The sequence below is a fragment of the Phasianus colchicus genome, chromosome 6 (assembly GCF_987193195.1).
Source record: "Phasianus colchicus chromosome 6, bPhaCol1.hap1.1, whole genome shotgun sequence".
In the NCBI taxonomy this organism is placed as follows: domain Eukaryota; kingdom Metazoa; phylum Chordata; class Aves; order Galliformes; family Phasianidae; genus Phasianus; species Phasianus colchicus.
This window is the reverse complement of record NC_143441.1, coordinates 26,325,947-26,348,861: the sequence shown is the minus strand read 5'-3', so window position 1 is coordinate 26,348,861 and position 22,915 is coordinate 26,325,947. Positions and strand designations below refer to the sequence as shown.

Sequence of the window (22,915 nt, the reverse complement as noted above, 5' to 3'; positions counted from 1 at the left end):
TCCTTTATGAAACTTTTGAAATAATTGCTAAAAGAGGAGTCACAAAGAAGTCACTCAAGAATACAGCAAACAGGATGGTGACTGCAGTGGATTCAGAAAAGACAAAACATACACGTCTTTTAGTGGACTTTGCATTTCTTTTAAGAAAAAACATGAAGGAGTAAGAAAATTACACTATTTAATATGTAATTTTCATATTTTTTGTTGTGTAATTTCAAGCTGAAAACACATCTTTTTATACACATTTCTCTTCCATAGAAGTCACAAAGTTTGGTTGCTACAGAAAGCAGAAGGTTACAACAACCAAAACAATGATTTGTTTTCCAAATTTCAGCAGAACAGGCTGGTTATTACCTATTCTTCATTCTACTCACCAAGCTAAACAGTTCTTTGTAACTCATACTCAAGGATAAAAGTTGTATAATAAGAAGATAACACAAGATAGGCCTTTGGACACTGAGAAAAATGAAAGGTTGGAAGTGTAAACATGCCTAATATTTCTCTGCGAGGAAGGCATATTTCATTTCTTTTTCCAAAGGCATAATGGAGTAACAAAATAACTAAACAAGTAAACTTAAGTTTAAAGCATTAAGGAGAAGCTTGACTAGCTGGATCCCTAGCTAGTAGGAATATATATAATCTCAGCAACGTCAATAATATGACATGAAGTTATGCTAGCTGTTGATCTCACTCATACTATCTAGAGCCCACACCTAACTATAAATACATGAATTATGTTTGCTTTTTTAAAACTGACTGAAGCTTAATAACAACTTATATTTGAAATATTCATGGACACAAGTTAGCTTTGAAGTTAAATCCTTAAGTGGATAAAGTGGACTGTATATCTAATCTTAACTAAATGTTTCCCTTAGTTACTAATACCAGAGAAGTTTCACTAGTTAAAATCATTATTACAGAGAAGAAATGCAAAGCCCACAGCACGTTAAGGGGCATTTAATCCTGCTCACTGCCAGGACACAGTACACATTTTTAGCAGTAACAGCTCCTCCACTACCTTCCCCATCTTTGCTTCAAGATTTGACTAACAGAGTGATTTCTAAGCAAGATTTTAACCACAGTTTCCCAACATTGACACTGTTATAACCTTTCTGACTTTCTTACTTCTTTCAGTGTTGCAAGTTTCAATTTAAGACCACAAACTTCAGTTGTAAAGCCCATTCAGCAAGGAATGAAGCTAGAAGTGAAGTGTCATATCACTAAGACTGTTCCTGGGCTACAGTTGTTTTAGTGGAGCACATCAGTTTTCTTTACCTATTCTGCAAACCACACTCACATCTTATCTGTATGTAACACCATAAATGAGCTTTGTTCAGGAAATTTAAATGAGGCTAGAGAAATAAAATGCACCAAAAATGCCGGTGGACCACAGTTTGGTTGCCTCTGGAATAGTAAATGACCACGACTTCCTTCACTCATGTAACATTTGTGTTCACCACCATTTTTTTGGCTCAATTGGCTGTAACAGAACCTACACAGGTGCACATTTTGCAATGAAAACTCACCCATCCTCTCCCATGTTAAAAAGCAAAAAAGTAAAACGCAGTAAAGGAATAAAATAAAATAAAATAAAAAAGTAAATGAAAGAGCCAAACGTTCCTGCCAGTCTCCTGCCAGTAACAGGGTGTGCACTATATAGACTTATAGATTATATATAGTAAGTAATTATAATAGAGTTTGAAGGCAGGTTTAAATGCTAGAGAAAACAGTCACTACCGTGACACTTCTGCAACAGTAATTTCCCCATGGCTTTGGTTATGTTCATCTCCATTCCTGTTTAGCAGAGCCCACAGCTACATACATTATATCCATGTATATGTCTGAAACTCTATAACCTTTGCCAGAGTAACTCTCCAGGAAGCTCTTCTGACCTTTACTTAAGATAAAGAAAGTAAGTGAAATGAAGAAATAAATGTTCTTTTGATAGTACTGTGTAAGCTGTGGCTAAGGAACTTTGAAATACAACAGCATTAATAAAATAGCCATATTAGGAGAATTTCTTTATCGCCAAAAGCAATGACAAGCTTCAATGGGGCTTTTCATTCACAGTTCACAAATTATTTTCCAAGAATCATTGACTTGTTTTGTAACGATAATTGTGGGTTAATAGAAGCCCTTAACTGTACTTTGTACTCTTACACAAAGGATGTATGCATACATGACTATATCTGAACCCAGCTCCATATGTAGGATAAGGTATTTAATTTTCAACATATAAAACAGTTTCAGTTTTCAGATTATAGAATTAAAAAAAAAAAATTGTGAAGGCAGAGATGAAAAAATGTTATAAAGGACAACTCTAATAGTGATTAAAATTGTTGGTTGGTATTTGTACAGGAACTTGTAGAGAAAAACAAAAACTAAATTGTTCTTCTGCAGGTATACTATCAGCATCCAGGAGAAGTCATATTTATATATTAACTCTACAAAACGTTGTCATATTGTTTTAAGAATATTTTTTTCACAGTATATATTTAAGTAACTGGAAAAAAAAAAAAGATACAAGATTTATAAGAAAATTCAACAACTCTGATTTTATTTTTTAGAGGTTAAATACTATTGTAATGCAATTCTTTCAGATCTCTCTAATTTTAATTCCAACATATCAGTACACAACTATATTTAACAGCTACCTGTTTTAGCAAACTGCAGTAATTTACTCTGATAGGATAAATTATTTAAGTTATTTAGCAAAATGGAAAGCTACCACATATTCCACTGCAGTCAGCAGACAGTGCTGAGAAAAGATCTGATGATGGAGAGAAGATGTGCCGCAAGGAAAGATGAGCGCGAAGCAGCCATAAGAAGTCTTGACTTTGTTATACATCGTTTCTCTTCCATATTTTTAATGCCCTTGCAACCACCCAGATGCACAGACCAGCAGGTACAGTGAAGGAGAGCCAGCGTTTAACAGAATAACAGCAGCAGTTCAACAGATAACAAGCAAGATTTGAGGGGTACAGAATAACAAAAAAACTATAGGCACATGTTAAGTAAAGTAGTAACCAACACAAAGCATCCAGCTTAACAAAACTACTGCTTTCTCCTTTCGATTCAAGGCAAAGTTTCACTTGAGTAACAAAATACCATGTTAGAATGACTTTAAAATGCCCCAGCAGTGGCTGTGCTTTATTATCTGAAGACTTTTCTTTATTTGTTGATATATAAAATGTATTGAGCAGCCTGATTTCTGCCTGGGACAGTTGTCTGCTACATCCCCCCAGCCCAGCATCCTTCTCCTTACACCGAGGGAAAGAAAGAGCCCCTCTGCCCTCAGGAAGGACCTGTTCCTCACTTCCTTGGAGTCGGGAAGGACAGGAGCTGGACCCTGCTAAAGGTTAAAACTTCAGCCCAAGCAGTCCTTTTTGGCTGCATGTCAAATCACCACTTGCTTTATCTGTTCCTCACGCTGATGTCACTGCCCAGCAAAAGGCATCACCGTATGACCACGGATGACACAATAAATAACAAATACAAAGAGCCAAATATAAATATACAAGGACATATTTTTAAGAAAGCGATGATTCATTCTGTACTTACAACTTTCAGCCTGATAGTCTGGCACAAACTGCTCGTCATTGTCAGGTACCTGAGCTGAAGAAAGGAAAACAAAAACGAAAAACAAACAAACAAAAAAACAAAAACAAGGAAAGAATTAAAAGAAGCCATTAAAGCATAAATAAAGATTCTTGTGCTTAATTTGAAGCACAGCCAAGATTAAAATTAGAATTTTTGTTTCTCTCATTGTTGGCCATGAAAATCAGGCATGAAAATCAGGCAAGCGACTTGCTTCCGTACCGGACAAGCTGCAGGGTGAAGCTGCGTGGTGCGGCCCTGCTACAGGGTGCTGGGGATGGGAAGGCTGCTGCTGGCACCACACTCTGCACCTGCCGAAATCCTGCCATGCTCATTTGCAAAACGTCTGCACGGAAAGCACCAAATCCTAGCGTTTAACACCTATGCACCTTTAACCCCAAGCTACTGCATCTTTGGCAAACTTAAAAATGATTCCAGTTTTTCATGGCAGCCAGCCAACTCAGTAGGGCTCTTTTTGTTATTATTTTAAATACTCAAAAAGAGCTATTTTACCAGACCACAGAATTGCTGGTTCAATAACAACATTTCAGACATTGAAAAAAACATACTTATTTAAACAAGAATCGTTATTAACATCCATTCAACTTTTCTGAGATCATCTTAGATTTTAAGAAACTTTCATCACAAATCTGAGCCATAAAATACAATCATTTCATGGTCTGCTGATACATAATATTGCTTCTGTGGTACCATGCCTCCTTCTCATTGTGTACCTAAGAACATTAGCCATTGTGTCTTGTAATCTCATTAGAAGTATTTAAGCTGAAACACCACTGAACGTATACCATAGGTGAGTACATTTGGAGAGTGGCATCCTCAGAGCACAAATGGCCCTTGCTACATCCTACAGAGATCCGGCTTACCGTAGCTGAACTCCATCATCCTTTGCTCAACACACACTAACTACATTCATCGCTGCAAAGCTTCATAAAGTTATCTGCTAGAACATATTTTAATTTACACACTTCTTGTCTAAAGAGAAGCAAATAATTCACATGATTAATTAAAAGTTAGCATCTACCACGATCTGCTTACCCAATAAAATTCAAGAGGTAAATACAGGTTATATAATAATTTATTGAAACAGTAACTATCAAACCAATAAAAACGGTAAATGATAAAATGTAACTTTAATGCCCTTGGAGCCCTTTCCAGTTTAAGATACATATGTTCTCCTTTATATTTATGCAATTGCTACTAGCTTGAACAGCATTTATTTGAATTAAAAATACGTATTTAATTACAATTATTTTCACTGTGCTTTTCAGTACTCTGTGTGGACCAGATCTCTTACTCAGGAAATAGCTCTAATCACTTAACTGGGAGGTTTTTATCCCTGGGTAAAGAGCTCAGAATCAGGTTCATCATACTGAAAAATTATTTGCTCTCAGTTATAAAACAAATGTTTAAAGTCTTAGTGTCTTAATTGTAGCAAATATTGCTTAAGAACAAATGACCTTGGGAGCTTTGCATACGCTGTCTTTAAAGGAAGTGAAGGTAAGATAAATATATGAAGAGTAATTGATATTACTTGGAAAAAAAAAAAAATTGCTACTGTTGTTTTGTTAGTTTTTTGCGGTCAACTTACAGTGATCTACTCTCCTAACTGAAGTCTGTCTCGGAGGTCACATTAGCTCCTCAAAGTTTGAAGCTGCATATGTAATTTACCAAACCGAATATACCTAGTATTTTTGATGCATTAAATTTCTCTTTCCAACAGGGAAAACACTGGACTTTTACCAGAAATTAACTGAAGGACAATACAAGCCCAAATATTAATACAATGAAATTTCTGACATTTCATGCAATTCACTATATGTGAATGTTAGATGTTTTACTAACAAAAATGCCAATGTTTGACTGTCCCTGAAGAATCCAATCATGAAATCAAGTTGTACTTAAAAATCAATTTCTAAGGATTTTTCACATTTCCAATTGTTTTCAAAAGATTTGCGTATACATTCGCAGTTAAAAGTAATTCCATCAAGTAATTTCTTGTTTACAGAAGACACATCCCACACATTGTTCTTAAGCCAGCTATCATTTTCACATACAGCAAGGAGGCTATAATGATTCTAATTTTGTTATATGAACACAAGAGCATATATATATGTACATCAATTTGTGAAGCCGGGATATTTGAAAAAGGCTAAATGAAACAAAAAGCTCATGCTAAAAGCAGGAAGCTACATTTAGTGACTGCAGAACTGGGACAGCAATCTTATATAACTTTCTAGAGCATATTCTGTGCACCGGACTGCTTCACAGTGATTTACTCTGTCTCTAGCAGTTTAACGTGATTTACTTCAAGTAAATCTTGTATTTAATATATTAGTAAATGAGGTCTGAATTAAACAAGAAAAATAAACTTTTTTCATTGATCCTCCAGAATTATGAAAACATATTTAACAGAGATTAAGGCGCATCATTTTATCAGCGCTCTAGAAAGAGATGGAGACTGATGTCAAAATGCATTTTAAATACAATACTGACACAGCCTTAGAAATCTCTGTAGGACAAGGAATACAGTAAGACAAAAGTGTTTAAAACTCTGCCAAATATAAACAAAACAAAGCATAACATCCAAACATTCAACCTGGTAACATATGTTTCCTACCGGAATCTATTTCTGAGGTACTGATGCTATTAAAACTGAGCCTGCAAATCTAAACACAGAAATTAAAAGGACCCACTATCTGTTAAAGATGAGAACTTAAATTATTCCTTCAGTTAACCTGGCATCACTTTTTTTTTTAAATAGCAAAATTGCAACTCACACATAATCATATTGCAGAAATGCAAAGGATCATCAGCCCAATACACGGACTTCTTCCAACAGCATCTTGCTGTGAGAAGCCAAACGGTCTGGATACATCATCCTGTTACTCAAAGGGAAGAGGGCTTTTATACATTCAGTTTGGATAATTACATACAGCCTTTGCAGCAAATTAAAAGGACAGGTAAAGACACTTTAACATGAACGTCTGAAAGGAAAATGTAACTTGCAGTGTTGCAACTGTCTGCACATTTATATACGCATGACATTCATTTCCTCTTTTCTTTTATTCACAAATACTGCAATTCAGCAAGACTGCTATAAAATCTTCATTGGACTTCTGTTAACATACTCAGTACAGGACACAATACATAAATCACCAAAACTTTTTTCTTCTACTTTGCCTTTCAGAGGAAAATTGAAAAAGATACCTGAAACAATCATCTAACTGAGCTCATTCCCTGAGCTACCTAATTATGGGGGGTTGAGAAGGGAAGTGTATACCAAAAGAGTAATAAAAGGTTTTGAACGATATTAAGCACGTGGCTTTTACTGCTAATAGCAGAAGCAGCAACATCAGTTCATTCCACATTCATAGTCAGAAAGTCTCACACTCCTGGAGCAGACAACATCTGCAGCAAGCTATCCAGTTCTGTCTAGATTATTACCAAAAGTTTTCTTTTTCCTCTTATTAAAGCTATAATGTCTCAAGAGCACTTGGGAAGTGTAGAAAAATGTTAATGATAATCTTGAGGACATTATCAGTTTAGATTTTACAGCTTCACTACCTACTCAGTTAAATTCAGTTTGTGAAAAGCAAACATTTGCAGCACAAAAATACTTAAGATTTGTTTGCAGTTTTCAGAGTTTTAAAAAGCCTTTAAAAAGCTGAACTGTGGCACATTTTGCAGAGGGAATGAAGTTCAAAAACAGGGATTAAAAAAAAGTTTTAAATTAGGGCCTGTTACCTTACTTTCCCTGCAAGTAAGCAAAAATAAAAAGTCCCCGTGAACAAGCATCCAGGACAAAAGGAGTTAATATTTAATTAAAACCAGCTCTATCCACTGTAACAATGACCTGGAGCCAAACAAGGCAGAAGATGTATGAGTCATTCTTTCTGCCAGTGAATGAGACAGCTGATCTCCGAAGCAATTCCTCAAGACAAGCAGTCAGAACTGGAGTTCTGCCTCCATTCACAAAAACACAGTCCAGCACGAACCATGTGGCCCCAACCACAAGCTTTTCATGTCACACCCTTCCAGAAAGCTACAGCAAAGTAAACTTGAACTTTAGGCATAAACACACTGATTTCACTGCTTTGTCTCAAGACGTAGCACAGACCTGCTGAGGAACATATTTAATAAATGAAAAGTTAAGCGAGCTATAAAGGGCTTAAATTTAACTCTTCCTTCTCCTGATTACAAACAGCTTTGTAAAGCAGAACCGCACTCCAGGGAAAGGTGTTCTTGTTTAAAAACATCAACTCAGATTTGTTTTTTGTTTTTTTTCCTTTTTTTAAAGAAAAAAACAAAGAGCTGCAAATCTCCTTATTTCACTTAAAACTTTATTTTGAGTATCATGACACTTCCTTTGGTGCTGTGTTCTCTGACCTCAAGCTATGATTTTAGAGCTAAGAGACATTTGTTTTAAAATATCAGAGATTTATTGAAAGTGCCAAAAGAAATTTAAATTGACAGGAAATTATACATGGCCAGTAGTGTTTTAGCAGGAGCTAAAATAAGACTTTCAGGCCTCAGAAGTAATGAGTCTACTGAGTTTTCAGCTTTCTTTGATTGTCAGTTCTCAGTATCTGAAAGATTATATACATTATAAATATTCCTGAAATAATGGGGGTTGGTTTGCCTTTTGGGTTTTGCTGTTTGTTTTCTTTTTTTTTTTCTCTCTCTTTTTTTTTTTTTTTTTTTTTTTTTCCAGAGGAACAACTGTTTCTAACAAAGGGGCATTCAGAAGCAGCACAGTGACAAATTTCAAGATGATAAAAAAAAAAACTGTTTCCCATAAGCACTGGATTTACTGTCAAAACAACCCCAAACCCTTTTTACATAAGTGAGATGCTCTGACTAATAAACTTAAATGCAGTTCAAAACTAGCTCCAGATCTCAAAATTCTTCCTTATGTGAATAATCCCTAGGAATATGAAGATGGGTTCGCAGAATCTGTTCTTCATTTGGTGCTATACTAAAAATGAGAAAAAAAAAGATAGCTTATAAGGAACACTTTCATTTAACATTGTGCTACATCTCCTCATAGTTTGCAGATCCTACTTTGCTTTTGAAAATTGTTATTTTGAATAAAAGGAATTTACTTTTCCAGCAAACAAGAAAAATCTTAGAATGTTTAATACTATACCAACTTTTAGAATTGTAGATTTCTGGTGGTTTTATTTGTTTTGGATTTTTTATTAAAAGAAAACACACACACCCATCCCATTTTGCCTAATCTCACTTTTCCCCATTTTTTGTCCACAAGTACTTAAGAGTTATGAGTTTCTGAAAGCCAAATCTGTCGGACTACTAGAATCTATAAAAGAAGCTATTCTCTGAATCACAAATCCCGAAAAGAAAATCTTCTTACTGCTTTTTAGAGTATGCCCAGTCGGGTAGATCTCTGCTATTATTGCATTAAGGCATCCTTTCTTGAGTATTTTTTACTCCTAGAAAAACATGGATAGTTCCCAAACATGGCTCCGTAGTATTTACTGGCTAAATTTTACAACTTTCTGACAGAAAACAAGTTAGGCACAGTAAACCACTGCACAGCTTCACTGATTTAAATGAAACCACTTTAACTACACAAATATTTGATAACTTTCTTTTATTAAAAGTGACCCTTTAAGAACTAGAAACTGTTCATTTTCATATCTCCTAGTTGAAGGAGTAAACTAGAAGTCAACACCAGATTAGACATCACCATAACACTGGTTCATCCTCCACAGGTGACCAGAGGGCAGAAACTCATTTCCTAAAGTTCAGCCCAAATGTGGGAATTAATTATTTGGGAGAAATAATTCATTTTCAGATACCAAGAACCAGTGCTTAAATCCCGCTAGCCGGCAGTAGCCGTTTACTCACTTTAACTAAGCTGCTGTAGAGGCATGAACCTGTTACCTGTAGCCATTATTATTTCAAACCACTTAGTTTTCACTTAAGCCTTTTCTATTTTTTCAAGCCATACAACATAAAGTTTTTTTTTTTTTTTCATTTTACTACCATCTGAGGAATGGATTATCTACCACTTTAGAAAGCAGATCTACTGCATACATTTCTTATTTATTTTTGCTTGGGATGCTTTTTGCATATCTTTAACACAGTGTAGGAGGAACTTGTATCTGAAAGAGTAATTTTTAATAAAAAAAAATGTTTCTTGGTTAATCTATTATTCTCCCAAAACTAAATGCTTTTACCATGCAAAGGAGGCTTTTGCTCACTAAGAATTTCATTCCTCTCTTCTTTTTGTTCCAGGATCAGAACTAACAGCTACCATGATGAGATAACATTAGATTAATATTTCAACAATTTTTTTCAAGTCACTGAACAATTGCTACCTGACAAACCCAATCTAATTCCAAATACACGAAATCAATAAAGTCATCTTCTAATTTTATCATGACAAAATGTTGTCATCAAGTTATTTAAACATAAAACTAAAGATAATATCTGAATAATATTTGTCTTGGTTAGCAACAGGCAATTTTAACTATTTCCTTTCAAGTTTGAAGGTTGAAGCAATTATTAAAGGCTTCCAACTTTACATTTCTGGCATCAGAAATCACTTACTATATATATTCAGTCCTGCATAACAATCAACATGAAGAAACCTTATTTAGGGTAAGTTTTATATCAAAATAATTTAGACTCTTACTTGCACATTTAATGCTACAATGTAAAATGCAAAACTTCCTTGCATAAAGATCTATGCAGCTAGTGGAATATGCCTCTAAGTTTTCTGCAAATAGCATTCAGCTTGTTAATTATGGAGTAATAAAATATTAAAGAGGTTACTAGATTGTTTACATTTTGCATTAATTCTTTAATACATGAGAACATTCACCACTTTCAGTAGGAAAAGAATACATTTCTATTGTGTTTGCTACCAACTTTTCAGAGATGACAGTAACTGTAAATACAGGTGACATTAACTGATCTCCAGGCTAAATTATGTGTTACGGTACGGGTAGCTTCAGGAAAAATAAGAGCAAACAAACAAACAAACAAAACAACAAAAAACAAAACTAGCAAGCATTCTTTGCATGTAATAAAATGCAGCTCACTTTCTTCTGCTAACTAATAAGTAGATGTTTGACCTGGTTACTCCCCAGTGGGGATCTGAACTCGTGGGAGAAACCTGGTCAGCTGCCACTGCTTTTCTTAAAAAGGGTCAAGATGTTTTAAAATTTCATGGTCATTTCCCTGGCTCCAGAGCATTATGAAAAGAAATATGTAAACATTACTTACTCTGCCAAATTGGCAGACTTTTAGCCTATGAAGGTCCAGAAGAACATAAATGGACACATCTAACAAGGGGTAAACAAGTCTGACTTTGAAATTGGTTTCCTGGCTAAGCTCACCCATGTAGACACTACAGCAGAGCCACAATATTCTCAAAAACCAGTATGTTATAAAGACTGTCAAAACTAGTTGGTTTTTGTGTGTTTGTTTGTTTTCCAATAAAATGTAATGCTCAAGTTAAGAAACCAATATTTGATTTTCTGATCTTTGTTTTTTTGGATTTTAGCTTACCCTTTAGGAAAGCTGTGAAAAGTTTTACGGAAGAGATAAAAGACATGGCATGGCCTTAAACATATGAATTTCTTTAAGTAAGAAAAGTCAGCAATAGTTTTAGTTTAAATATGTTGTCAAAAAACATAATTATAACATTTTACACATTAATGCTGCTACACAAAAAACAAAACCTTTTTCTATTTTTTTTTTATTTTCAAATACTTACCAGATGATGTACCTGCATTTAAAGGTTCCTCCACCTAGCTGACATAGATCTAGACACCTTTCTCTCTCAAATCCTATCTAAATTTATTAAGTGAGGCGCACTCAACTAAAGGGGAAAAAAAAGGCTTTGATACAATTCATTCTAGTCTAAAGTAGGTAGTGCCTGTAGAATAAAAACTGCCATTACGGTAATTTATGTACCTACAGAAATGATTAAATCAATTTTAAATTCCATATTATTTTTCAAACTTACTTATTATCTGCACATGCATTATGAATCTGTCTGTATTTTTCTGATTTACGATCAAAGAAATCTAATCATTTTCAGAAACAAAAATGTTCATCCCAGTAAAAAATCAAGCTAAAAGTTCTCTCCATCCAAAAAATAGTATCTTTTGAATAGCATTTTAACACACTTCTGGCTAATTCAAATGAATGAGCTGATATAAAATAAAGAGAGCCTTTTTAAAATTACCACAGAGACAGATACAGTTGTAGCTGATCATTATACTAGAAAAAACTATCTTCTTGTAGGACATTCTGTTTTCAGTGATTGGAAAAGAATCTTACTAATTCATGGAAATATAATGTCTGCTCCACAAATTTAAAAAGCACTTTTTAATTACATACCAAACAGCTACATGCTAAAAATAATGCTAGGAAAAAAACATCAGCAAAATAAACAGTACCCCACACCTTATTTGCAGGTTAAGAACTTGACTAACTACATATAAAGCTGCTAAAAAAAACACAACAGTTTGAAACCAAGTAGTCACCAGCAACATTTCCCTCCTTCTATGAAAAACAGCAGCAAGCAGCTCACCCCAACGTCTCTCCCTTCCAAAGAATCTGAGCATCTGTTCTATAAACAACTATGCATAGTCCAGTGCATAATAAAAATGAAACATATGTGAATATCCATATCCATTTTGATCAGGATAAATTTGGAAAAAATACGTTAGTTCACATCAAAATCCAATTTCAGAAGTTTACATTAAAATTTCATCCAGTAATATTAAGAAGAGAAAATGCATACAAATCTTTATGCTTGAAATAAATAGTATTGTAAGTATAAAGAAAAAAAGAAATCAGGAAGCATTGCAGATGAGAACAAATGCTCTTTATAAGCAGAAAGCTCCCCTGCATTTTGTTAAAGTTCTCTTATAACAGCAGCTCATCTTTTTTCCTTGGCAAATTAATCTCTCAACAGCTACTCTAAATTCAGATTTCTAAATTATTGTTTTTAAGCTTTCTCTCTTCGGCAGAATGTGCTCTGAAAGATTATTCAAAATACTTAAAAGCAGAAACAGGTGCAAAAAAGACCGATGTCAGTTTTCTAATCACCCAATACACAATCTCATAACTACAAATCAGAAGAAAAGCATGCAAAATATTTAAAAGCAACAGAAAGAAAAAAAAAAAAAAAGCAAGAAATAATACTTTTTAAGTATTCCATACACACCTAATGTTCTGTGTTGTGAACAAGGTGGAAAGAAGACACTTGCACTTAAATCTTGAAGCATCCCGTCCCGATGAACCCAGAGAAACTAATTTCTGCCATCAGAAAGTACTCCACCAGAACACCAAATAATTATATGTGCTGCTCTAAAGGAAACAGCAAGCCCAGTTCTGGCTGTATGTAGTCTCTCGAGGTACAATAATATAAACCTGATCAATTGCAATTAAAATCTGAACAGAGGCTTAGAACTTGAAGTCTTGGTGCATTAGTTCTTGCCAAAAGCAGATGTGATTGTGAGCTGGAAGCAATTTCTCCTGGTAATTTGTGATGACACTGGGTAGAGCAGCCCCAGAGTCCCCAAAGACAAACTCATCAGAGGCTCTAATGTATGCATGACACATGAGGTGGCTCTTTTAGAGCTCAATTAATTGGGCTGAACATTAAGACAGCAAGTTCAGGAGTTTTTTTTTTTTTTTTCCTTCTTCCCTTCAGAGTTGTTTTTCCTCTTTTTACAAGCAGTTTTTTCCCTTACCTTCTGCAAGCCATGTCTCCTGTAATTGGCTCAGATCTTGAAAGAGTTCTGCAAAAAGATGAAGACAGGGATAAAAGACTCATACCTTTAATCTCTTCCTAAGATTAATATATACTCAAAAATATCTTTTTCCTGAAGAACAGCGTATGTGAATTCTATTTTGGTAGTCAAACATATAGACAAAGATATTTTCAGGTTGCAGTTAATGATTTTTCTACACCTCTATAATACTTACTGTATTATTTTATCAGTTCTTGAAATAATAACAGAATATTAACCAAGTTCTACAGTGCAATAGGCTTATTCAGCAACACACAGAGAGGTTAAAACTGCTAGTCTTTCTAATATAGGTGAACTATTTCTACTTATATGACCCAGGCCTCCTCCTGCAATATCCATCCGGATAAAGCTCTCTTGGAATTCAGCACAAGTTCTCCCTGTCCAGACTGAATATTTTTATTAGCAGGGCTATAACTATCTTATAAAAATTTTGAAGCAAAGGCCTGAGGAACTGCAATGGCAAAGAGAAATGGAAAACCTTTCTGTACTTCACCTTATGTTTTACTTTGTATGACAAGAGAACCAGCACTATTTCCTGCATACTATACTTATTGTACTTATTTAAAGTGAAACTACTTTCTCCCAAGACTGCATTTTGCAGAAGAAAAACCTTTTTACAGTTCACTGAAATTGGTTGCTTATAAGGGTGCAAACAAGAGCAGCATTCAGATAATTTGCAAAGCTCCGAAACGCAGTTACGAAAATTCTGTTTACGGACGAGTAGGATATTTGAACTGACAAATGGTTTATTTTTAATTTACTGTATTTTGAGAGTGACTTCCTCTTTTCTGGATGCTGACAGTTTACTATTTACATACACTTAAATGACACAGGCTATTCATTTTTCCTCTCGACTGATACCTCACGTTAGGAAATCTTTTAATTGAAAATCAGGAAGTTGTTTTCTTTTCAATTTGCATCAGAAAAAAACTTTTCCAGGCAAATAAGTAGGGTTTTTAAAAGTATCTCAGTGTGTTCTCATCCTGCTACGATCTATATGGAGGTATTGTTAGCCCCTGAATGCTCTCCTATATGCCTGTCATACTCAGAGGGGTGTAAGAGAGCATGTCTACTGACCTTGTAACCTAGAGAACTGACAACCAGACCACAGATCTCAAGCCCTGGTTATGTCAGCAACTACAGATGTGAACAAGTTACAAAACTTTGGCTCTCAAAACATCTTCTGTCCTAGTCTTCCTTAACTGAACTTCCCAGGGTTTTTAACCCTATCATTGTTACGCTGGCACAACAGCAGCAGCTGTACCACAAGGCAAGAGTGAAAACAAGGCATCTCCACACCAGCATTTCTGCTCCTACTCTCACCAGTGAGCATACACCAGTGGAAAAGAGTGGGGGAACATGGAAAGCTCTGAATCTCATGAGGCCTGAAGGAGATAAAACCAGGTGCACTCTGTCCATGACTTGTCTGAGATGCTGCAAAGTCTTGGCCTCAGTGCATGACATTCATGTGCCGCATGCGCAGCAATACCTAAAATGCAACAGGGTAAGTCAAGGAAAGAATATCATCTTTATCAGTTTATTGCCTTTGCCAGTTTGTTTTGCAACAGTAAATGCAATTTTCTTGTCTTGTTTATTCAGATTGATAATAAATAAATAAAGAGCTCTCAAAAAAGCTTCTCTGCATTAGTAAGTAAGTAGGGGGGGAGGGGGAAGAAGAATAAGCCCTCACCTTCTGAATCATGAGCCAGGTCTCTGTTAATGAATTTTCTTTTCCTGACATTTGTCGGTCTCTCATTACAGTTTCTCCCACGCGGATTCTATAAACAGGAAAGATCAGTTACTTTAGAAATCTGAGGATATATATATATTTTTTTCATTTAATCAAGAATTCTCAAAGCCAGCATGAATTCTTTACATTTTCAAACAAGGAAATGATCTTCTTACAGCCTCAAGCTTCTAGCAGAAGATGCTGCTGAGCATCTAACATCCTCCTAAAGATTCCTGTGTCTAAATGCAACATATTTCTAGCTATCCATGAAGATTTCTATTTGTGCAGACAAATACGTAAGCAAAACAATACTAACCATGTATTTTTAGCATCTAAAGTACACAAATCTAGACAATAGCATATAGATCCTCTCTGCATAATATACACAGGAAAATCCAAATAGGAGACTATAACAGACTGCTCTGTCTTTCCCTCCTCTGTCACTTATCAAACTGTTTGCAAAGTCCTGAAAGCAAAGAAAAAAAATGTTAAGGTTTGACTCAATTTCATTCTTCTGAGTGCTGGATGCAAACCCAGTCAGAAACTTTGGATGCAGTTGCTGCTCTTGCCTTTCTGATCCAGTGATTATGTTTGGGATTTTTTATTATCCCTACACTGTCTTTAAAAGAACATTATGTTTATTGGAATAATGGGAAGATAAGCTTGTCTCGCATGCACAGCTCTCAGATGAAGAGTCGCCCCTACAGCGGCAACAAAGCAGATACTCTGCCTGCACAACTCCCCCACATAAACAAGTAGGAGTCAAGTTTATAAACACCAACTTTAAACTGATCACTCACATTGGTGACCATGTAAGGCACTTGCTGGTCATAAAATCCATCCATCCTGTGGCTCTTCCACGAGTCTGAGCTCAGTGTTTTATTTACTGGGCATTGGATCTGGAGATTTCCTCGGGATCTGGACTCCAATCAGCCTGGAGGGGAATACAAGATGGCTTTTAGATTAAAAAAAAAAAGAAAGAAAGAAAAGCATGAATGAACTGCTTGCATTTGCATAGCTAATTAACCTCAAAGAGTCCCATTCATAAAAACAACCCTCCCTTCTCTGCCTTCACCTGGACTACACGCTTCTACCAAGAAAACCCGCAGCAAAAGCACTTCGGGGCAGCAGCCGAGAGCCGGCCGAGAAGCAGGGGTTTATGTACCCTCCCGCAGGATCCCCCGGGCCATCAGCGCTACTGGCAGCCCCGGCTGGGGCCGTGTGCTCGGCTGTAATGGCGATCGGCACCTCACGGCAGCGGCGGCAGCGCCCGCCGGCCACGACCACGCACACCCACACGCGCGCACACACACACACACACACACACACACACACACACAGCACGCACCCCGCCGCCTTCTCCTCGGGGATCGTTCTGGCCACCCCCCGCCACCACGCAATCCTCCAGGGCGCCGGACAAAGTTGCGGGGAAGACCCACCTGAAGGCCACGCGCGGCGATCGGCTGCAAAAAAATTCCCTCCAAATTTAATAAAAACATTAATTATTCCCCGGCACTTCCCCCTCGGAAGCAGCGAACGCCACTGACAGAGCTCAATCCCGTGGTTTTTCCTCTCCTCCTCCTCCAGGGGCCCCCGAGCCGCGCCGGCGGATCCCCGCCGCCCATTGGCTCCCCGCGCCCCCCGCCGGATCGCCGGATCGCCGCCCGCCCGCCCGCCCGGCCCCGGCCCCGGCCCGCGCCCCCCGGCCCGGCCCGGCCCCGCTGCCGGCGCGAAGGAGGAACCGCAGCCCGCGGCTTCTCGGCCGGGGTGAGGGGGGGAGGATCAGCAGTCATACGCAGTACGGTGCCACCGCACCGACCCCGCGATCCTACAGCGGCTCTTACACCCCCGGTTCCTCCCCACCCGCTTCAATCTCCCATAAATAAATAAATAAATAAATAAATAAATAAATAAATAAATAAATAAATAAATAAATAAATGAAAATAAGAAATTGAACAAGTTTAGTCTCTCTGGCTTCAGAAAAGCAGGGAAACAACATCCCTATACACGCACACCATCCTTTTCTGGCAGCACAGCAGTCCCACCAAACTTCGCAGGAACCAGAGGTGAGGCACCTGGAGGCTTTGGCCACAACTGAGGCTTCATGCTGCTCCACCACGATCTGGTGGCATCCCAGTTTGTTTTGTTTTGTGATGTTATTATTGCTGTTGTTTAGCTGAATCATAGAAATCAGTTGTTGCTTCTACTTGCATGACAATTTCTTAGTTTTTGGGTCAGCAGCCAGGCACTAGACCCAGGGGTAGTTTTTTGGTGGCAAGATGTGCAAGCTCAGGATTTCTGATGGACATTCCAAGCCAACTTACTTTCTTTCTCTGCAGAGGGTGGATGACAGAAGGCCTAAAAGCTCTGAACTGCCGTCACACCACAGAACAGCAGTTTGTTTTTACACAGCATCCATCCTTGTCCAGGCTTTGGGCACAGAACAGCAGATAGCACAGCAGACAGGTGGCATACTTGGGTATTCATGACATGCTGCGAGATACAAAGTTTCAGATTCTTCTGATCTGTTGCAGCTCCACAACTGACAGACAGATCCCTGAGGGACCAAATCCAGCTTTGTCCTCAGCCCTTTATCAGGGCTTTCATCACACCTAAGGGAATAACAACACTTTTGAGTAAATTGCCTGCAAGGCATTAACAATATTCAGGTTGCTTCTAGACTAGTTTATACTGATAATTCCAGTTATTGTGCTATTCTGGAGTATATTTCTTTCTCTCACAACTTTTTCTCCTCTCCCTCCATTCCAGTTTTGTTGTTCACACTCACATGCTACTTGTCTTGTCCATAAGAGCCTTATTTTCCCACCAGGCCATCCTTCCCATGCTGCCATGTCAGGGTAAATGCCCTCCACCAGCTGCTAGCTTCTTTGCTCTTGCTGTTTCCATTCCCCAGGACACCTGGAATTACAGGAGTGTATTTGATTAGATTTTAAACAGTCTATCCCAATTGTAATGTCTTCTTGGCTAAATCTCAGAGCTGCTACTTCTGTACATCACTTCTGTAACGTAATAGGGAAATAAAAAAATAAAACCCTACAGGTTTAAGTGCAGTTGTGCAGTTTCCTGGATAATTACTCCTTTTTTTTTTTTTTTTTTTTTATACCCAGACATAAGCAGCTGGGGGGGACATGATGGGCTTGGAAGAGTCTGGCCCCAGGAGTTCATGTCTTAACCCACAGACCTGCCAGGTCAGCTGCCTTCTGCAGAGCTGATGGAGCTCTCCTGTTGGGTGCATGTCTGAGCCACTCATCAAACGGTCCCCAGAATACAGGACTCTCTAGTCTAAATCAAAATCATGATGGATGACTTTTTCTTTAAACAGAACATTAAAGTTTGTTGGCGTGTATGTTTCCCAAGCTGAAGTTCCTGTAGGACCTCAGCCATGTCAGGTGTTCATCACCTCCTGCGGACTTGGCACAGCTTGATCCCATGCTGTCCTTCCCTGTGCTGCAGTCTGCACCTCACTGGTGGCTTACAGAGCTGGAGGAGGCCTGCACCTCACTAGTGCTCAAGCACCCTTCAATGGCTGTGTTCAGTGTGCCAGGGTGGTCTGTGACTCCAGGAGAAGCCCAAGTGTCCCAGCTGGAGACACACTGCATGCCTGCTGCTGCTCGTTATACTGTGTGTCTCTCCCCTTTCCCCTTCTCATCTCTGGCCCTTGAACATGCTAGGGAGGAATGGAAGAAGTAAAGCTATTTTGAAGACCTCTTTATCCTCCTCTCCGTTCATCCACTGTGCTGAGAAAAATTGTCATTAAGTATTAAGAAGTTGATGCTTACAGAAAAACAAAACAAAACCCTAACATATATGCCATCAAGTCACTCCAATTTCTATATGCAGAAATGTAGCCTCATACTATTACCAGTCATACCTGTGTTATATGTAAAGTAGTGTAGCCACACTAGTAATTTTGCAATATTGAATTCTTGCCAAAAATACCCACAACCTTGCTTTATTTATGTAATAAACTTTTAATGTTTTAACTACTATTTCTGGAAAAAAAAAAAAAATTGAAAAGACTGAACAGATTTGATCAACTTGAATATATTCTAGAAAACTGTGCTGAACTTATTTTGCTAAAAATTGTTTAAAATAATTCAGCTTTCTCAGTGGCAGTGCTTGGTAAACAAGATATTTGTATTCTTTTAGAAACACTTGAACTCAATTACAGTATAAATCCTCACTATATACTGAAAAATACATATTATTTTCATATCATAATGGCAATATATACTTCACACAGTTATCTGAAAGAGGACAATAAAATATATATTTCTTGCGTGATTTGACACACACTGGAGCTACAAATCATTGCTGTAACTTAAAAAATCAAAGTAAACCAGAAAGGCAGAATGAAGAGAAGATCTGATAAACACTGATTTCTCCTGAAAAAATGTGAAAATATAACCACACTTTCAAATAAAGAAATAAACAATCATAACCCAGTATGATAACTAAATTCAATTAAAAAAAAAAAAAAAACACAAAAAAAAACCATAGTCACAACTGAAATATATTAACCAAATAAATTTTAAAACAATATGAAGTGAAAAAAGAAAGATCTTACTTTGTTTTCTAAAATTCTTATCTGAACCATTCCTTCTAAGCATTGTCCCCAGTAAATGTGATGTACTTCTGAAGCTGATGTACAACAAAGGAATGCCATCAATTAAGCAACTATTGAGCAGCAATATTTAAAGCATAGTCTATAGCAGACTCAATAAAATAACAACTAAGTATGCGACTACAGCAAAACCATGAAATCCTAATGAGATTTCTCTCTAACAAATTAACCCTTGGCCACTTTTAACCTACTGATGCTGAATCTCCCAGCATGCTAACAGTGTTTATTTTATCATAATGCTATTGGCATACATAATAACAAAACTAAAAAGAAAAAACAAAGATAAATGAATATGGCAGCCTGGCTTTTCATAAAGCCTTTGGTTCATATGCAGCATCCAGGACTGAACCTTAAATTAGAAAAAAAGGAAAGTACCGGTAGGAAGGAAACACACAATAATTATATCCATATGGTAAACCATCAGATGTAGGACTAACAATGCTTGCAAACAAGTATCTTCAAAGAAAGAAGGAAAGAAAACAAAGAAGTAATCCCAGTTAAATGGTATTTAACATATGTATTAATAACACATTGTATACATCACTGTAGTTTAGAGTCAGCAATGCTCTAACCTAGAGGCCTCCTTAGGTAACTGCATTTAAATGCCCATTTACCTGATAATGCAATGCAAGGTAATTTTCAGATAAACATTTATGTACTAGAAACTTATGCTAGTCATGAAAACAAAAACTAAGATATATTCCACTTGCAGTGCAAGAAACAAGAAGCCCAAACATTTTTCTTATTACAGGTGAAAAGTGAACTCAGTTTAATAAATTTTCAGCCTCCATCTTAGCTTAGAGTTGACCACAGAAGCCTTAGAAAGGAGAAAGACTGGCAATTCTTGTAGTCAGAGCTCTGTCCTAGAGCAACGAGGAGCTCAGAAAGCTGTCTTGTTCCAGCTCAGCTGGCAGTCTGCTATGTAATCCCCACACAGGCTGCTCCTGTCATTGCACCTCTTTTTTATTCATATGAAGAGGGATAATGATTCTCTCTTCATTTGAGATTTATCACTGAAAATAATAGAAAGCCTATTAATAGAAAGTGTATCCTGGCTGCAACTAGCACCTTGAATTGCCATTATCTATCTCTCTCTGAATTTGTAGAGGACAAAAGTCATGCTACACATGCATAGTAACTTCAATAACACTACACAACCGAAGTGGGTCAATCAGACCTCTGAATTGATGCTCAGGAAAGAACACTCAGCTCTGCACCATATCACAACCAAAGCAGTAAGCAATCCTCCGCCACAAAATACCAGAGAACAAGTGAAATGACGGTTTGATAGGCCTGTATAAACTGTCACTATCTTAGTGATATTCATTTCCTGACCAATTGAGCAAATCAAAATAAAAAAAAAAACGACTAGCCTAACACTTAACATGGCAATTTATGAGTCTCTGTTAGAACCAAGTAAAAACATATTCATGTGAATTGTAATGGGTTTCTTCTCATTGAAGTTCCTAGCTTGCTGCCCTTGCCTTACACTCACAAAATGGCCAGCCACAATGAAATAGCTTAGAAGTCATTTGGATATCAGGCAAGACAAAGAATTTGTGCACAAACCTTAATCTCACAGATGGCTTTAATCTGCACATCCTCCCTTATTAATACTAAGAGAGATCCACGCAAACACTTCAGAATCCTTTGCATATTTTATGGGAGATTTTTGCCCCATTATAGCTCATGGGGGAGATAGAAAACCTCAAATCTCCTTATGCAGTTATAGTCTAAGACAAACACGGAAAAAAGATAAGGAAAAGTTTATCAGCTGTGTTTGCTAAATTGCTGGAAAATCTGTTATGCAGAAGTTGTTCAGTGTACATTAAGTGACTTTGGTTGTGATTTTATCCTTCCTGACAGCCTGAAATCCTGAAGACACAAAAATAGTGTAAAATGCACTTTCAGAATTATAGACTCACTCAAGATCACTATCAGACATGCCCAGAGCTTGAGCAAGAGGCTTGCAGAAAAAAATGTAATGTCATTATATAAATGGCTGTAATGACCAAAAAACCCACCAACAAAACAACAACAAAAAAACAAGAAGCACTGGACTCAAAGGAGGGCTCATGTGCCTTAAGTTTAGAAGAAGAGGAATATATCATGGAGAAGAAAGATTCTATAGGGGCAACTAATAAACTACATTCATTGATTAAATGACAATCCAGAGACATTGTTTATGGGACAGTTTACATGCTAACACATGTGGACATGTATTTCTTACATTTTTAAGCCTTATGTCAGGCCTAGGTGGATATTTTCATCCGTCTAATACTTACAAGTACAGACATCTACTTAAGATTCCACAAGGCTGGTGGCCCCAACAAATCCAGATAGCAATTTTTACAGATCTGTTATGCATTTTCTTTTCTTTTTTCTTTTTTTTTTTTTTTTGGTAGATGCATCTCCCTATAAATGTTCATTCATAAATTTTGTCATTTACAGCAGTGATCAAAACTACTACTACCAGCAGGCAATGACTGTGCTGATACTACATTATATTATTGATATGGCTGCACCTGCACTATTAATGTACCAACTGTCTGTGACTCTCTCCTTTGCATGTTCTAGTCTCCCCATCTGGAGGACTACACCTGTGAAATCAAAAACACTTACAGCCATTAGGATGCAAACTTCTGCCTTTGCATGCCTTAAAGCCAGTTGTTTGACTACAACATCTGAGTTTTCAAAGAAAAGCAATGCTAGTGACAAAGAAAGTACAAAATCTAAGCCCAGTTCCAAGCACATAAAAATAACAAGACATTGAAAAGCAGATGAAGATTAGTAAGAAAAAGAAAGATGTAAAATTTGGAAAATATGGTATGCTTATGCTTTCATAAATAGGAAACGACCCATCTTAACAGCAGAAACAAAACATATAGACTAGATAAACCACATTAGCTGAAGTGCATATTTATAATAAAAATTATTTCAGAGACAAACTGACCCAATATCCAGTTAAACTGGGAAGCTATTTTGCTGGAAGATGAGAGGTGTGTATTGCCATTTGGTGATGGTGAATTAATTTTTGTGTGTCTATTTGCATTAGGGCGTATATATTTGTTATAGAGGGCTAAACATGAGAGAAAAGTACAACGTTAACTTCTGTGAGGATAATCAGA

General features: G+C 37.0%; 1 protein-coding gene across 5 annotated transcripts in view; it reads right to left on the bottom strand.

The window, feature by feature from the left end:
- Positions 1 to 16,782, bottom strand: part of ETV1 (ETS variant transcription factor 1) — a 63,472-nt gene extending 46,690 nt beyond the window's left edge. Inside the window, exons 1-5 of one of the 5 annotated variants that reach the window (XM_090142732.1) lie at positions 16,581 to 16,782; positions 15,942 to 16,075; positions 15,103 to 15,190; positions 13,353 to 13,400; positions 3,562 to 3,615 (exon numbers count right to left, since the gene is read on the bottom strand). In XM_090142732.1, the coding sequence (XP_089998858.1) occupies positions 3,562 to 3,615; positions 13,353 to 13,400; positions 15,103 to 15,190; positions 15,942 to 15,986 (235 nt within the window). In that variant the 5' untranslated portion in view covers positions 15,987 to 16,075; positions 16,581 to 16,782. Of the gene's footprint in view, positions 1 to 3,561; positions 3,616 to 12,823; positions 13,300 to 13,352; positions 13,401 to 15,102; positions 15,191 to 15,941; positions 16,076 to 16,216; positions 16,412 to 16,489 lie in introns of those variants that run through there. The other 4 variants (XM_090142734.1, XM_090142736.1, XM_090142735.1 and 1 more) reach the window with 4 other exon arrangements.
- Positions 16,783 to 22,915: the final 6,133 nt, after the last annotated feature.